This window comes from Emys orbicularis, chromosome 3 (genome assembly GCF_028017835.1).
Source record: "Emys orbicularis isolate rEmyOrb1 chromosome 3, rEmyOrb1.hap1, whole genome shotgun sequence".
NCBI lineage: Eukaryota > Metazoa > Chordata > Testudines > Emydidae > Emys > Emys orbicularis.
The window spans coordinates 180166314-180185136 of record NC_088685.1 but is presented as its reverse complement, the minus strand read 5'-3'; the positions used below and the strand labels follow the sequence as shown (position 1 = coordinate 180185136).

Sequence of the window (18823 nt, the reverse complement as noted above, 5' to 3'; positions counted from 1 at the left end):
GTAACCCATTCCAGTGCTTCACCACCCTCCTAGTGAAATAGTGTTTCCTAATATCCAACCTAGACCTCCCCCACTGCAGCTTGAGACCATTGCTCCTGTTCTGTCATCTGCCACCACAGAGAACAGCCGAGCTCCATCCTCTTTGGAACCCCCCTTCAGGTATTTGAAGGCTGCATGCTCGAGCTATATTTTTATACTCCTCCCTAGTCATCTGTCCAAGTCTCCACTTCTTGTAAGCTTCCTTTTTGTGTTTAAGCTCGCCGAAGATTTCTCTGTTAAGCCAAGCTGGTCGCCTGCCATATTTGCTATTCTTTCTGCACATTGGGATGGATTGTTCCTGCGCTCTCAATAAGGCTTCTTTAAAATACAGCCAGCTCTCCTGGACTCCTTTCCCCCTCATATTAGCCTCCCAGGGGATCCTGCCCATCAGTTCCCTGAGGGAGTCAAAGTCTGCTTTTCTGAAGTCCAGGGTCCGTATTCTGCTGCTCTCCTTTCTTCCTTTTGCCAGGATCCTGAACTCGATCATCTCATGGTCACTGCTGACCAGGTTGCCACCCACTTCTACTCCCCCTACCAATTCTTCCCTGTTTGTGAGCAGCAGGTCAAGAGGAGCACGTCCCCTAGTTGGTTCCTCCAGCACTTGCACCAGGAAGTTGTCCCCAACAGTCTCCAAAAACTTCCTGGATTGTCTGTGCACTGCTGTATTGTTCTCCCAGCAGATGTCAGGGTGATTGAAGTCCCCCATGAGAACCAGGCCTGTGATCTGGAAACTTCTGTTAGTTGTCCAAAGAAAGCGTCGTCTACCTCATCCTCCTGGTCTGGTGGTCTATACCAGATGCCCACCACAACATCACCCTTGTTGCTCTCATCTCTAAAGTTAACCCACAGACTCTCAGCAAGCTTTACTCCAGTTTCATACTGGAGCTCTGAGCAATCATACTGCTCTCTTATATATGGTGCAACTCCTCTACCTTTTCCCCCCACTTGTCCTTCCTGAACAGTTTATACCCATCCATGACAGTGCTCCTATCATGTGAATTACCCCACCAAGTCTCTGTTATTCCAATCACATCATAGTTCCTTCACTGTGCCAGGACTTCCAATTCTTCCTGCTTGTTTCCCAGGCTTCTTGCATTCGTGTACAGGCACCTAAGATAACTAGCCAATTGCCCACCTTCTCAGTATGAATCAGGAGGCCTCCCCGTTGCACCCTACCTTGTGTTTCCTCCCTGTATCCCAATTCCCTCCTTACCTCTGGGTTTAAGTCACCATCCCCCGGTGAACCTAGTTTAAACCCCTCCTCACTAGGTTAGCAAGCCTACATGCAAAGATGCTCTTCCACCTCTTCCTAGCAATCCTTCTTCCTGGAACAACATCCCATGGTCGAAGAATCCAAAGCTCTCTCTCCGACACCACCTGCGTAACCACGCATTTACCTCCACTATTCGATGGTCCCTACCTTGGCCTTTTCCTTCAACAGGGAGGATGGACGAGAACATGACTCGGGCCTCAAACTACTTTATCCTTCTTTTCAGGGCCACGTAGTCTGCAGTGACCTGCTCAAGGTCATTCTTGGCAGTATCATTGGTGCCCACGTGGAGAAGTAGGAAGGGGTAGCAGTCCGAGGGCTTGATCAGTCTCAGCAGACACTCCATCACATCCTGAATTCTAGCTCCAGGCAAGCAGCACACTTCTCGAGTTTCCTGGTCTGGACGGCAGATGGATGACCCCAAACACCACCACCCATCTCCTCCTGTTGGGAGTGGTGGTGGTCGTGGAACCCCCATCCTTAGGACAATGCATCCCATGCCTTCTGGTCGATGGGGTCTCCTTCTGATCCCTTCCCTCAGATATCTCTTCCATGGCTCATTAAAGATACAGACTACCAAGGGATAAGTGTCAGGGACACTGGCTGATCCAGTTTCAGACACAAATTCAGTCTCCACCATAGCTACAAACATTGGTGAAAGCCAAACACAAGGGGACCATTTTCAAAGACTTTTGTAATTTTGAAACAAAAAGAGGAAATGTATAAAGGACCCTTACAACTCTGACCCTCCTAATTTGTCTGCTCTTCTCTCTTACCAAGTTGCCCATCTAACTTCTTCTGCTCCACCAGTGATGCCCTGGTCCACCAGTCTCATCTGCCTGCTTCTCAGCTTGTCACACAAAAGGTTCTGCACCTTCTTCTGTGATGCCCCTTGTGCAATGAACATCCTTTCTTAACTGATCAGTCAGACAATACCCCTCTCCTCAAGACCCATCACATCACATACGACCAAGGAGTCACAATAATTCAACATTTCTGGATACTTTGCATATTTCTGATGTAAACACCACAGCTTATTTGCCTTGTGCATTTTGTTACACCTTCTCTAGGTGGCTGGCCTTTGAACTTCACCCCACTCTTGACATACAAGTTGTTCAAACCTCAGGTTATAGTTTATTGCTCATCAGCCAATTGTGAGTTTGTAAATTACTTTATTTTTAAACTGTAGGCTCTTCAAAGATGGGACTGGGTCTCTTTTGTTTGAACAGTACCTAGCACATTCGGGGCGCTACCAAAACCAAGAAATAATTCCAGTGTAAAGATGTCATTCAGTCACTATCTGCAGAACATTTCATGATCTGGGCAAGTTTTAAACACTTCATTTCAACTCTTACCTTTAAAAAAAATCATATAGTATCAAAGGGAGGTAAAATTTTCAAAGGCACCTATGTAGTCACTTAAGCTTCCCATCATTTCACTGTGGAGTTTGAGTAACCAGGCATAAAACTCAAGCAATCAGGCTCTATGTGTTGAACCCTGGGTATTAGGAGATGAACTCCACTTCCCAACCTGGGAATTGCTGCACAGCTGGTGTAGTAGCTGCTGTAGCCCCTTTATGCCACTTGTACATTGTATTAAACTCACAATTTATGGCACCAATAGCAGCAAGAATTATATCCAGTAGCCACCTAATGGAAGCCCACACAATACTGCAGAGGATTGCTGGAGGGAGTGGTGGCTTCTTAAGGCTTGTGCATATTCTTCCTTGACCTCAGCCTTCCTATCTTCAACTTTGGTTACATACTCATTTTTATCTCAGCTTTTCAGAGACTGCATTAGTTGCCAGATGACCTTCTCACACTTCAAATCTGATTTTTTTTAAAATGGCCTTTGATCAGAATTTTGGATTATGCCATAGAATTTTGAAATATTGGTGACAAGTTAGTCATATGGAAATAAAAAAACAGTACTTGGCTGGAATACATGTGCCTTTTAAATAGAAGGTAATTGCTAGAATGTTTTAAAAATTCAATGCCTATCATTTATTCAAACAAGACTGGCTCTCACCTGTTTAACTGCACAGATTATTTAAGTACTCTATTATTGTTTTCACTAATGAGATTAATTAGGTCACAAAAAAAAGACTTTCCGGTTTTATTTTTAAAAAGGAAGAGGAAATAATATTTCCAAAGTCAGGCTAAATCTCATCATGCAGAGAATGATTTTAGAAAAGAACTGTAGAACTCAAATCACAGTTCTAATAGGCAGGATCAAGACCTATTTAAGAAGGAAAAAAACACCCTATTTTAAAAATACTGCACTAAATTCATCCCTGGGGAAATAAACAGTAGGGGCAAAATTTTCAAAGCTCCTAAGTGACTTAGGAGTTTAAGTCCCATTTTCAAATGGATGTAGTGCACTTTTGAAAATTTTACCCCTTGGCCTCAGTAAGGTACATAGGTCTCTGCTTAACTTCAAACATGCAAGGAGTCCCCTTGATGGCTGTGGGACTATTCATAGACTTTAAGATTAGAAGGGACCATCATGATCTAGTCTGACCTCCTGCACATTGCAGGCCACAAAACCTCACCCACCCACTCCCACAATAGACCCATAACCTCTGGCTGAGTTACTGAAGTTCTCAAATCATGGTTTAAAGACTTCAAGTTTCAGAGTATCCACCATTTACACTAGTTTAAACCTTCAAGTGCCCTGTGACCCATGCTGCAGAGGAAGACAAAAGAACCCTCAGGTTCTCTGCCAATCTGACCCGGGGGGAAATTCCTTCCTGACACCAAATATGGCGATCAGTTAGACCCTGAACATGAGGGCAAGACCCACCAGCCAGGCACCTAGGAAAGAATTCTCGGTAGTAACTCAGAGCCCTCCCCATCTAGTGTCCCATCACCGGCCATTGGAGATATTTGCTGCTAGCAGTTGCACAAAGTTAGGCACATAGTTAAGTATCTTGTGGAATTGGTATCCTATTTTGCAGCAGGGTAGTATGCTTTTGCTCCTGCTCAAGGGGACAGCACTGCATACCACATAAAACAACCCATCATGCCCTGATCTCATTTATACCAGCATAAGGGCCTGATCATATTTATGTAAAGTTAAGCGTGTGGGTGTTTACAGGAACAGGCCCTACATCTAGCATAGCTATGCTGAGATCAATGCAGTTACACCAACATTAAATGATGTGAGAGGTGAATCAGCCTCTATGTCTCTGTTTCCCCTCACTGGTAGATAGCATGTTAACATAAGACTCAGAAGGTTTCCCAATTTCATTTTGAAAATCTTGTTTCTTTACTTAAGTGACAATCAGGTTAAAAGTCACATTCTTTTAAAATCATGTTACGTTTATTACTAATAATATCCCCAATTGTATGAATGGAAAGATTTTTTTTTTTTTTAATTAACTGATTTTTCACAGTTTCTGCTGTGCTTAGTTTTTGCGCTGCATTCTGCTTGGACAAACTTCTGTTTGTAGTCCACGTCATTTGCTGTTTCTTGTGCATTATTAATGATCTTACCAAAGCAGCTAGGAGCCTCAGTCAAAGATCCTATTGTGCTAAGCGCTGTACGTACAAGAAGACAGTCCCTACCCACGTGAGCATTCAACAGGTGGATGAAAGAGACAAATGGAATGGGGTCAGTTGGAAGAACGGGGTAATGAGAACAGAGCTATCTTGAGTTAGCACATCAGGGTTGCAGACATTGCAGGGGAGTGTTTAAAATTGGTTTTAATGAATTTGTGTTTTAAAATTACAACACTTTACAGATTTAGCTCTATAAAACATGTGTGTGTGCACAAAATCTAAGTTTGGAGCCTAAACTACCTGCAAGTGTTCCTTTAAAATCAATAAAGTGTACACAGTACACTAAAATAACTATAGAACCATTAGTTATAAGCACAAGAAAACATTTTGCTCTTTAAAATACAAGTGAAAATACCTACCTGCTGCTTATTTCTTAAGGGACAGGTAGCATTTGTATACAAAAATTGTTTATTAAAGTTAACTAAAACCCTTCTTCCTCAGAATCATGACTGGCACAAAGAGAAAAGGTGTAGAATGGAACTTAAAGGGACAGAGCCCTGTGATATTGAATGAGTATATGGCACTGTTCCTAGAATTATATTTGTGTTTGACCATTGCACTGGGAGTGTACTTATCAGTTACTGACAAAGAAAGAGCTCAAGCATAGCAGCACAGTAGCCATGTTACAGGGGATCGGCGGTTCAACACAGTAGGTGGTGACAACTGTCACAGGATTATGCTGAAATTGGGACAAAAATCTCCTGGTGCAGTGCAATCATCTGTCCTTCAAAACCCAGCCAATCTTAGTGGGATGGAAGCCATATGCGGCAGAGCGTTGGCGCATCTCCAGCAGAATTTACACTGTGACCTATCCCGCATCCTGTACTTGACAGTTCTCTTGGCAGTTATTGCAGATGTGGTTTTGGGAGCTCTTCTTCCCCAGGCACCATTATTTGTGCAATTCCAGCGTTGTCAGTGCTTTGCTACAAGTTTGCAATGCATGGTTTCCATCCCACCAGAATTGTCCCAATTTTGAGGGATAGACCCTCTATCTCTCAGCTTATTCTACTGAAACTGGAGATTCTGTCCCAGCTTCAAATCAGTCATGTTAAATCTGGTCATCTCTTAACCAGGCTGAACCTCTTCCCCCTCTGTAGCAGAGCTTATTGGAGCAGCACAACTTCACTTTCTCGGACTTCCAGGCAGGCGGCTGCACACACCTCACCAGCCTGTCAGCTGCTTATTCTGAAGTGATGTCCGGATCAGATTCTCTTTGGGGAAATCTTGGTCCTGCTAGCAAAAAGCAGAGGAACAGGATAGTCTTTCATAGTGAAAGGACACTTTAAAACCCAAACTTTACTAGCAATTCAAATCGCTCACTTTGACTAACAATCAGTAGGTTATATAATTCTGCACCTTTTTTTTGTATCATGCTAGTTTGTATTTCATTTTAGCAACTAGTGAAAAGCATAATTGTCATTCAAAAAATTGCCTAATGTATGGCACTATTTGCTAATACTATCATTTGCTGATCCAAGTGTTTAATTGTTGCTGAATATTCTTTTTCGACCTTTCTAGTGACATCTGTACTGTAGGAAAGCACTCATTTATACAGAGCTAGGGCATTTCATTCAGTATTCTCTGATGTTCCCTTTCTCCAATCTTTGCAACAGGTTTTACACAATCTGGTACCAGACCCTATCACTGCCTCAGTTTCCCTTTCTTGGATACTCAGATACTTAACATCCCTTCTCAAGGTCCAGTTTATCAACGCGTCAGAATTCAAACATCAGCTTAAATCAAAACAAGCCTTTCCCTCATTTCACAGATTCACCAGCCTCTTGCAAGACATTTCCCCAAACCTACTATCCAGCATTTTCTCAAGCCTTGTCAGGCTTCTGCTCTCATTCCTCGCTCCAGGGAGCTCCCCACAGGCCTCTCCATCTGGCTGGGCTGGAAAGTCCCTTCCCCAGTCCTCTCTGATGGTGAATCTCCTACAGGTCTTTCTCTATAAATCTGCCAAAAGCTCTCGTGCCACCAACTAAGGCCATGTCTACACTAAAAACCTTACAGCAGCACAGCTGTACTGATGCAGCTGCACCGCTAAAAGATCTCTCATGTAGCCGCTCTATACTGACAGGAGAGAGCTCTCCCACCCGCATAATTAAACCACACCCAACAAGCAGCGGCAGCGATGTTGGCAGGAGTATTAGTGGTAATGAATAAGAGTAAAGAGCAAACGGATTTTATTAAATGTCAGTCTTTATTTACTGACTGCTTTTCCTAGTAATATTTAGACACCTAACGGTAGGATTTTCAAAAGCACCTAAGTGACATAGGAGCACTAGTCCCATCAACCTCAAACAATGGAGAAGTGCAGTGATCAAAGCATTTCAGCTTTCTTGATTTGTGGAAATTCAATATGTCAGAAGGTGATTTTGTTTGCAAATGCAGTACAGGCGTAAATTTGTGTTTTTCTCACAGTAAAGATGTTAATGAAGATCTGGATTTGTCTTTTTCAGCACAGATGAGAATTTTTATGTGTGAAATGTCAAACTTCTCAGGCCAACTCTACATTACAAACTGGTCGACGCAAGATATGCATATAGCCACCGCAGTTATTATATCATTTGTGTGCGTGCATATTTGGCTCCTTGCTTTGGCACTGTGCAGACTCACCAGGAATGGTTGTGTCATTGCACAATGTGGAGCACCATGGGTAGCTATCCAAGTGTGCAGCCCACCATCGTCCAGCACATTGTCTTTTGGGAAGTTTTGGCAATGCATAGTGGGGCAGAAAATAGTCACACAGCAGTGACAGGGAGCAAGGTGTTTACTTCCCAGCATGCAACTGTCTCCATCCCATGATGTCATCTATAGCCTTTTTTAAATATCTGATGAACCCGCGCAGCCCTCCTTGCAGTCCGCCATCTCTGACAGCAGCATGGAACCTGCACAGATCTGCACTATTGTCACAAATGTTGCAAGCACAGGACGCGCAATCTTTTGGTATTTGCAGAGCCATAAGAACTGAATCAGCATGGACCATGACGATTTTGCGGAGGACAGATTGCTGTGGGATATAGCAAGAACCAATTCAAGGTTGTCGGTGGCGTTCACAGAGCAGCTGAAGATGGTGGAGTGCTGCTTCTGGGCCCGAGAAACAAGCACTGGATTTGCATTGTAATGCTAGCTTGGAATTATAAGCAATGGCTGCAGAACTTTCAAATGCACAAGGCCACATTCCTGGATCTGTGTGCCAAGTTCGCCCCAGCTTTCCAGTGCAGGGACACCACAATGAGAGCTGCACTGACAGCAGAGAAGTGAGGGCGGATTTCACTGTGGAAACTTGCAACGCTGGATTGCTACTGGTCAGTGGAAAATCATTTTGGAATTGGAAAATCCACTGTGGGGACTGTTGTCATGCAAGTGTGCAAAGCCATTAATGGTCTCCTGCTGCGCAGGACCATGACTCTCAGCAATGTGCAGGAGATGGATGCTGTATGTTTAGTAAAATGCAAGATAATGGATGGATCTGTAGCAACGGGGTTCCCAAACGGTGGTGGAGTTGCCAAGTGTTCAGGAACCGCGGCCAATGGGAGCTGTGGGGGCAGCGCTTGCAGGCGTGGGCAGCGTGCAGAGCCCCCGGCCCCTCTGTCTAGGGCCTGCAGGGACATGCTGGCCAATTCCTGGAGCTGCGTGGAGCCAGGGCAGGCAGGGAATTAGCAGGAGCCCTCACCCCCTCCCATACCCCAACCCCCTGCTCCAGCCCAGTGAAAATGATTGAGGGTGGGGGAGAGCGAGCGACGGCAGATGGGGGGATGGAGTGAGTGGGGGCTGGGCCTCAGAGAAGAGGCGGGGCAGGGGCAGGGCCTCAGGGCAGGGGTGTTCGGTTTTGTGCGATTAGAAAGTTGGCAACCCTAAGCACAAATATCCCTATTTTGGCACCAGACCACCTTCCCACAGAGAACATCAACAGAAAGAGCTAGTTTTCTATGGTTATGCAAAAGTTCATGGATCACCAGGGATGCTTCACCAACATCAATATTGGCTAGTCAGGGAAGGTGCTTGACTCTTGCATCTTTAAGAACACAGGACTGTTCAGAAAGCTACAAGCAGGGACCTTCTTTCCTGATTGGCAATGTTGTCAACAGTGATCCTGGGTGACCCAACCTATCCCTTACTCCTCTGGCTCATGAAGCCATACACCAGCCACCTCAACAGCACCAAGAAAAGATTCAACTACTGGCTCAGCTGGTACAGAATGACAGTTGAATGTGGTTTTGCTAGATTGAAGGGGCGCTGGTGTTGTTTAATCACAAGTTTGGATCAAACATCCCAATGGTTGTAGCTGCCTCCTGTGTCCTGCATAATATCTGTGAAGCAAAGAGGGAAAAGCTGCTGCCGGAATAGAGGGTGGAGGTGGAGCAGCTGTCTGCTGAGTTTGAACAGCCAGACACAAGGGCTATTAGAAGAGCAAAACACAGAGCTATACAGCTTAGGGAGGCTTTGAAAGAGCACTTTAACAGTAAACCACAGTAATGCATTGTGGTGTATTGTGCTCTACCTTGCCCTGCTGTTTTGGAGCTTGTTAGGAATTGTGCGGTGCTTGGTATACATCTATGAACACAACTGGCAATGCACCTATTAATTTTGAAGTGCTGGGTGCTTTCTGAACTGCTAGGCACTCTGCAGCATATGTTGTGAACTAATAAAGATTAATTATTTTCCAAATAATAGAATGTTATTAAGTAACAAAACCAGTGCAAAAACAATCTGTACCATTTAAAAGCAAATACATTAAAAACTTAATATATTAATGGAACAGAACTTACCAATGGGAAAGAGCATTCAAGTCCGTTTTACCTACATATACAGCATCAGTGGATTTCACAGAGCAGTGTATGTGAAGCTGTGGTTGTCCTTAATATCCCCCTGATGTGGAGTGGTAGGGGTAAGGTTGTGGCCCCGGTTGCCACATGGAACATTGTGATGTATGTAAGGAGGTGCTGTAATGGAGTTCTCCATGGACTGCAAACAGAGACGAGCCCGGGATTGTTGAACCTGCAGGTCCACAAGAGTCTGCAGCATCTGTGTTTGCTGCCAGAGAAGCCCCATTCTGTTCTGGTGAATCTACCTCTCCTTTTCCTGCTGGGACTCCTGGGTCTTTCCCCTGTCCGCTCTTTCCTTCTCCAGGCTGTCTGCAGTGTTCACCCTCCAAGCGCTTTGCTCACAGTCTGATGCAGCACTGGCTTGCAGGATTTCATTGAACATGTCACCTGAGTCCTCTTCTTTCTCCTTCTTAGCTGGCTCAGGCATTCCAAGGATGTGGAGGGGGAACCCCTCAAGGCCTCAATGGCAGCAGCTGCAAATAAAACACACAGAGGAACCATTGTCAGTATAGTCACAATTGAAAGTGAAAGTTAAGATTCAGAACTCGCCTCCCTTGCTCCCCTAAGATTTTAAACAAGTCTATTGACACTTCTGCTTTGGAGTGCTTCTGCACATGCCATCCACAGCACCTGCCATTGTGAGTATGGCTCACAGGCAGTGAGGCAGGAATTGCTCAGTTGCATGAAACTATGAGTCTAGGGCAATTGCACTGAATACTGGTACCATTTTCCACATGTGGTGGTGATTTTAGCTGATATCTCACCCCTGCAGGTAACACAGGCAGAGAGAGCACAGTTACAGCTGGCATCCTAAAGAGGCCCATATGCTGCTAGCCTCTTTACTGCAATGGTGCCTGCCGAAGTTATTGCTGAGTGGCATGGGAAACTGTCCTACCACAGAGGAAGATATACAGCTGCCATCTCTAGAAACTTCAGGAGAGAACTGCAGAGTATCTCCATGAAAGTTTCATCACGGTCTCTCAAGAGGATTCAAGGGATATCCCTGTGTATATGAACTAACTGCTCTTCATGACCCCTCCTTGCCTAACTCTAGAGGAGAATGAAAATCAGATAATAAGCTACCTCTCTTTGTTGTACCTCTACCTTTTATAGTACAAGTAAATTAATGAAAAATGATATCTGTGTCCTGCTAAGTTGGGGACATCAATGTAATGGAAAATAAATGTACGCACTTACCTGAGGTTCCTTCTCCTGCACTGGGCTCACCCATGCTCGACTGACTGGACTGCTGTGGAGTCTCAAATAGGTCCTGGCTCATGGCTTAGCTGGACCCCACCAGTCACATGTCCCCCATTTTCCTCCTCTTCCTCCTGCAGCTCCTCTTTGCTGTTCTTGCAAGGGGCCTGCGATTTTGGTTCCTCAGATTTATCCTCGGTGGTCTGTGGGCTGGCGGTGGGGTCTCCAAGTATGGTATGCAGCTCTTTGCAAAAGCAGCAGGTCTGTGACTCGACACGGGATTGACATTTTGCCTCACGGGCCTTCTAGCATGCCTGCCACAGTTCCTTCGCTTTCACATGGCACTGCTGCTGGTCCCCATCGTACCTACAATCCCTGTGCAATCTGCTCGTAGATGCTGACGTTTCTATGGCTGGTTCAGAGCTGTGCCTGTACAACCCCTTCTCCCCGCAGGCCCAGGAGATCCAATATCTCCTGTCTACTCCAAGCTGAAGCATGGCTGGAATGTGTAGCCCGCAGTTCAGCTGGGCAGTTGCTCACAACAATGGAGAGCAGCTAGATGTGCTCACCAACCTGGACAGTCAGGGAAAGGCACTTCAAACATTTTAAATGGGAGAAGTGGGTTCCAGTCTCCATGACCCCTGGGCAGTGGAGTTCACAATTGTGACTAGAGCAATCAGTGTTGAGGATTGTGCGACAGCTGGGTCGACACAAGTAATGCAGCATCTACACTTGTGCTGTGTCAACCTCAGTACATTGACCATGGCTCAATGCTGCTCAGGGAGGTAGTGTTTGTCATTGTAACAGGACACTCACATCAGTGGCAGATATTTAAGTGTAGACAGATGAACAATTAGGTCGACCCAAGGCAGCTTATGTTGACCTAACTTTGTAGTGTAGACCAGGCCATAGTAGAGAAAAATCTCTATGTAACAGCTGAAATTCTACAAACAATTAGGAAGATCATTGAAGAATCGAGTATTATACACATTTCAGCAATTTAAGACTATAAAATTAGAAGAAAATTAATCACTAGCAAAATGTAAATAAAAAAATCTAAGTTAAATAAAACACAATTACATTCTTTCTTTAGAATCATGATTTGTATCCACTCACTTCATCCATATAACTGGTACCTTGCAGGCAACACTAGTACTGCACATTTCTTTGGCTTCTCAGTCCTGATCAGGAAGCAACACCTTTCAGAGTGAAAGTGTAGTTCAGTCTCCATGGCATATTGAAATTTTGCTGAAACTAACCCGGGTTTCCAATTAGTGATGATTGTTTTGTGATGTAGATGCCTATCAACTAGGACCAGAGTCTACTAATTGATTTAAACAAACAGTCAACAGATGATATGATTTACAGCAGCTGATCTGGCTCTGAATATGTAGATAAGAAGCAAAGCTTCTAAATAGAAAATCCTGGGCTTCTCAAATTTCATATTCTGTGCAGATAAGTTCAATGGATAGAGAAGAATAGAAAAGGGAAATGCACAATGATCATACTCCTCTAGTCTATTGCCAACGTTCATCATCCAGTCTACATCAGGCACAAGTACAAACTAATATGTAGAGTGACCTATACTAAAATTATTACAATTCAATCCCCTGTCCACTGGAATAATAGAACTCCTAGACCTGCTAGCTGTGGTAAGTTATCACACAAAAAGCAAAAGGTATATGACAATACAAAGCAGAAAACCAGGGGCAGGCACCTGAACAACCTTTACAATTAATTCAGCACACAGAGTATAGTAGGTGGCAAGCTGTATCCTACTATTTTCAGTGGATATTGCTACTGGTCATATCCAGTATTCCTCCTCATATATTTTTGTATTTCTCATATATTTTCACTAGATAACTAGGCCCAACAACTCCTGTGTTAGCTCAGCACTTTGAAAATCAGGGCTTTCTCATTTAAGCACCTAACTTTAGGCAGTATTACTTAAAGCCTTCACACTACTCATTGCAGCCCCCAAAGTATGGACCTGACCTTGCAAACACTTACTACCCTGAGTAATCTCATTCCAAGTGTTTTTGCAGGACCATAACCTATATTTAGGTAAACTTTTCCAAATTCCATTTTTCATAATTGCTGATTGACGAGGCATTCAGTTTCTGTTCAATTCATAATCAGCTTATTTTATGCAGTGATGCCACACAGTCACATGAGTGTCATCACCATCATTTACTAAAGGAAATATGATGCTTCCAGTACTGACTTTGCTATCACTGAATAAATCAGGTAAATAAGCAGGGCGATTTTAAAAGAGTATGCTTCATTTTTAGATCTTGGGAATCAGCAATGATGGGGAAATGAAGTAAGGAAAAAAGCATATGACAACCAAACAGAAGCTCACGAAAGTGTGGGTGGACGTGGGTGGGTGTATAGATAGATAGATAGATAGATAGATAGATAGATAGATAGATAGATAGATATGTATATTGTATGGCACACCACATATTTTTTTCCTGAATGTGCAGGGCGTTCTTAAGGCAGTACAAAATGAAGTCCAGTACATTACTCTAGTCTAACTCTAGCTTTATGATATTCTGTGATGCAAATAGAAGGTCTTCATTTTTAAAAGTTGGGATGTCCTGGTTGAACACATACATTCTAGTTACTCAACCTGCAAAAGGATTAATTTCCCATGAGGGCCCAATTTCAGTGACTTCGAGAAGAGATTTTCTCATGCAAAGAGTTGGGCCTACTGGGCAAGATCCTTAGCTAGTGTAATCAGCATAGATCCAGTGACATTGACAGAGCTATGTTGATTTACATCAACTCAGGATCCAGCCACATATCTGGCAGATAAACTAATATTTAGTGTTTCGACTACTAGCAATCTGAACATAAGCACTAGTAATTCTAGTTCATAAAGTTACAGTCATGAGCCTTGTTATAAAAATAATTTTCTTCCCACTTTAAAACTTACTAATTTACATGTGACTATATTACTAAATTAAAGTACAAACTTCATACATGATAAACCTTGGTAAAATAGATCAAGACATGTCTATTATGATATTATGAATGACATTTCACCTAAATTGAATCACACTTAACTAATACTTTCATGTTATTTTTAACAGAATTTTTTCCTCATGCTTTCCTAACTTATTGCTCCATGTTTCCCGAATGTAAAGCTTTCAACATCTTCATGAGTATCCTTTGCCCCATTCCTAGTACTTTATTCAGCTATAGAGAAGCTTGTAATATTAACAATCTAGGACTCTCTTTAAAACTGCAATGTAGCCATTAACAAGTAAAATCTGCAAAACTGACACTTTAACTGTGCTGTGTCTGTATTGATGCATCGCTGTAAAAAGCAGCCATCTTTTTAATTGTCACTGTTCTGTTTTCAGAAATCAACACAAGCGTCTGCGTAAATGCACAAGCATTTTAAAAAAAAAACACATAGCATTTAATCCTTTAAAAATCTGCCATCTGTTAGTATCTACACAATTGTGTTGAAATAAGACACCACTTTGAAAATGTGCCATGAGGTACACATGTACAGGTAGTCTGCACTGGGTCAGTAAATAATGTTTCAAATTAATTTTTGTGACTGCTGAGTATTCCTAGGGATAAAAGAAAATTGCTTGTTGCGTGTTTAATGGAGTCTTCCTAATGCAAAAGTCGCTATCATGTTACTAAGATTTGTACTTGTGTATCACGTTAGTGCTTCCACTGTAACCATAGTGTCAGTCTACATCACAGCCATAATAATGAGAAAAATATGTAGCATCTTCCTGAAAAATTCATCTTTTAAAAAAACATTAGGGATAGCATATTGAGCAAAATCAACCAAAGTAGGTGAGCTGACTACATAAAGGAGAGATTTTTTTTCCCCCTAGAAAACAACACAGTATTCCTTTTCAGATACATATTGGACAGCGATGTCCACTTTGCATTTTGGACCTTTGATAAGAATTACAAGGTCAGTAATTTCCCCTTAAAACTAGTATGGATATTTAAAAAAAAAAAAATTCTCATAAAAATACAGTTTAGAACTGTATGTATTATAAGATCATGCACATGAATGCATGAGAGCTGTTAATATGTTGACAAGAACTGTTATCAATACATTATTATTTTGACAAATTTATTTTATTATAAAGGTCTAGTGTAGGAAGCAGTATTGCATCAGACTGGATTGTGTAAGGTAAAAGACGGTAGCAATGTGATTTAATTTAATATGCTCAGCAGGTACCTGTTAACCAGTTGTAACTACCAGGATTACTGTGTTAATGGGCAGACCTTAAAACTGCTAAGCATAGTTTCCAAGACTGTTCATTAGACTATATTTATTAGATATTGCAGGCATTAAGGAGAAATTGGCTACTCCAATTTCTGTTCTTTAATTTCTGAAAAATAGCAAGAGTAACAGAAAAAATAGCTGCCTTCAATTACAGACCTAAAGTGAGGAATTTATTTCTCTTATTAAACATAGGAACCTCATCTCTAACATGATTAAAGGTCCAGATATATTAGTGCATACTTACAATGCACAAGTATATTTGTTTGACTGAAGGTGGTTTAGGCCATGTACGTTTTCCTTGTAGTGTAAGAATCATAAGGTACCTTCATGTATTTGATTTCATAGAACATTTCTTTTTTCTAGGCTTTAATATTCAAATACTGCTGAAGTTGTTAATGAATGTGTTGTTTTTATTTATTTTTATTTTGTTTAGAGATGGCACTAGATATAGGATTAAACTAAGCCTCTAGTAGCTCAGTGAAAACAGATGAAGAAACAGTTTATTGTCCTAAAAGCAAGTTTGTTGGATGTCCCTACCTATTAACAAATGAAATAATCACATGCAGTATAATAATAATTATGCATTATGCCATGTTCTATCCTATACTGATCAAAGTCAGTAAAGCAAGATTCATTAGATCATTTTGGAAAAGGCAAATGCTGGATCCTGCCAGTATTTGGCCCCACCCTTCAAATTCTAATACTTAAATAGAGAACAGGTGTATCTGCTCCTGCTGCACCAATAAAATTCAGACCATGAGACATCACGGCATGAGAGCAATGCAAAAATGCACATTCAGCACCTGGATTCTGCTGGATCAGCCAATTTTTGGCCACGACCACCCTACCCTCAATTCTACTGCATCAATGGAAAACAAATGTTTTCCACTCTTACTCCCTAAAAATCTGGACCTCAATGCATCTCAGTACAATAGCACCACAAATTCCTGGATTCGCTACCGGGATCCTGACAGATCTTGTCAGTTTTGGGGCCCAAACTGCTAAATTCCATTGCCTACTTAAAGAACATGTTTAGATGCTCCTATTGCACCTTAAAAATCTGAACCCTGATATGCCCAGCACAATAGCACTGCCAAAATTCATATTTGGCATCTGAATCATTCAAAGTCCTGCCAAATTTGGGCCACAAACTCAGAATTTGTACCATGAAAATAGAAAATAAGTCTTGCTTCTACTCTTCCACCAAAAAATGTGAGATGAATCCTGGTCTGATATTCCCATTGATTTCAGTGGGGCCAGGATTTCATTGCTGGTTTCAGATACAAGATAGCTGCAAAAACCTTTCCAAATGAGCTAAGTTTTGGCTGCATAATACCCAGTTCTAGCCTCTAAACTTGGTAAATAAGCAACTCTGATAGCCCACCAAAATAATAAAGACCCCAGGCATCATGGTGCAACATATTTAGCAGAAGTTATGTTTGGCTTTATAGACTCATTTAAAGCTATAAAGGTTAATTTTAATATTAAAATAAAAATTATACAGCCCTCATTCAGTTCTTAGTCAATCAGCATAAATAGGGCCTGATTGTCATTTACACTAAGGCCCCTTTCCTTCACGCTGACAGCTCTTTACATCCACTTTAAGGCTCTTTTACACTGCCATTGCGATGTAAAGATGCCCTTTCGTGTAAATTAGAATCTGCCATGATCTGCCAACTATTTTCTAGTCTAGGCTCTGGTGTTTTGTTGTTATTCCATCTGCTAAACAAATAATGCCCAGATTTGGATTCTTCATCCAGAATAAATAAACAAGTAGGTGCACATTTCACAACATTATGGCTGGTCATGTATGGAACATCCCAGATCAGAGGATTGTTTCTAATGCTTTCTTGTGAACATTATTGTTAACATTATTTACAATACATATAGCCAACTTTGTTGCTGTTTCAGTGATACGTTTGTGTTTTATATAGTTGTGAAATGCACATCTCCAAATGGTTTTTTGTTTGCAGTGCAATTGAACCACATTATGTTGGGATGCTGGATTCAAGATTTTGCAGCGCTGTGGGGCTTGGGCACATCAGATCTGGATATTTAAGGGGCAGCTAAACATGTGGCTTAGTTAGACAGTGGAATTTCACAGACTAGGACCAAAAATTGGCAGGATTTAGCTACCAAGTACCAGCAGTACAATTGCATTGGAATGCATCGAGATCCAGATTTTTGGTGTCAGAAGAATATCTATGTTTGTTTTCTATTGATGCTGTAAAGTTGGGGGTTTGGGATCAAAAATTGTCTGGTTTCAAGTATCAGATCTGGATTTTGGTGGTGCTTTCATGCCAGGATCCATCATGGTCTGGGTTCTGTTGGTTCAACAAGAGCATTTATAGTGTTCTCAATTTAAGCACTAGAATTTGGGAGGTGTGAGCCACATTCTGGCTCCATCAAGATCTAGCTTCTGGATCTGGGTTTTTGCTGCATTGTTACTCCTGGACGCACTGGGGGTCTGTCTTGTTTGTTTTGTTTTGTTTTTTGGTACAATAGGAGCAACTACACTTGTTCCCCATTTAGGCAGTGACATTTCGGAGGCTGGATCCAGTAGGATCCACCTTTTACCCAGACTCAATGATTCCACCTCTCCCCCCAAAAAATTGTAAAACACATCTTAGAGAAGGGAGATATGCAGTAACACTGCCTGACTGAGTATAATAAAGCCTGGAAAGGCTTCAGAGCCATTTCATGCCATTGGCAATCTAGCTCTGCAATGAAGGTGTTGCATCCCCAGCAGTGCCTTACAAAACCATATGCATTTACAGTGCAAACACTTACCCAGTCCTCAAAGTGGCGGCTCCCATTCTGCAGCAAGTCCTCAAACTGTATAGTGCAGTTAGCCACAAAATCATCGTACCCGATAGGGGCATCATGGAAAACAGCCATCTCAATCTTCCTGCCATTGCAAACGTCAGTGACAAACTCATCATTCCAGGCAGGGCTGTTGGTCTTTTGCTTGGTCGAGGTCTGCCCGATCCTGGAATCGTCCACGTTGAGGGCGATGTAAGGGTCCAGCAAAAAGGTCTGTGGTCTGGGACCCACCGCATGCCTCAGCGACCAAGGTGTGGGTTTCAGATTCACCGCCTCGCAGATCTTGATTTTCAGCAAGCCATTAAAAACCACCATGGTTGGATGGCTTCACTTTTCCTGGGATTAAGCACACTCACTCACACACACACTCACACGCACAGGGAGGGAGGCAGGGAGATCTCACCAATAAATAGGAGAGCAGGTCTGCGGGGGGGGGGGACCACAACGTGGGGGCTCCCTTATTGTTGCTGCTGCTACCTTTGATTATTTAGCCTTTGCTCTTGCGACACCCCGTAAATACATACAATGTGCCTGTGTTTCTAACGGAAAACAAGGGAGGAAGGGAGGGAAGGAGGGGGGGACGGCCGTGTTTGCAGAAACCCCCCCAAAATGCAATCAAAATCCGAGCATAATAAACCCTTGGGGTGGGCAACAGACTTTTCCCTTCACCTAGATCATAATCCTGGATCAGTCTTTGCAAAGGAGGCAGAGCCGCGATCCGAGGCTCTTGCTCACGCTAGTACTGTCTGTGGGCAGCAGCAGCAACACACACACAAACCCGAAACACCAAGCCAAACAACCAGCCCTGCCTACTTCATAGCCTCTGCTCAGAAAGCAC

At 42.6% G+C, this 18823-nt stretch overlaps 1 protein-coding gene across 1 annotated transcript in view; it reads right to left on the bottom strand.

Annotated features, from left to right (window-relative positions):
• The window catches only part of PRKCE (protein kinase C epsilon), a 477162-nt gene extending 458862 nt beyond the window's left edge, over positions 1–18300 (bottom strand). Inside the window, exon 1 of the mRNA XM_065400343.1 lies at positions 17953–18300. Within this exon, the coding sequence (XP_065256415.1) occupies positions 17953–18300 (348 nt within the window). The remainder of the gene's footprint in view (positions 1–17952) is intronic.
• Positions 18301–18823: the final 523 nt, after the last annotated feature.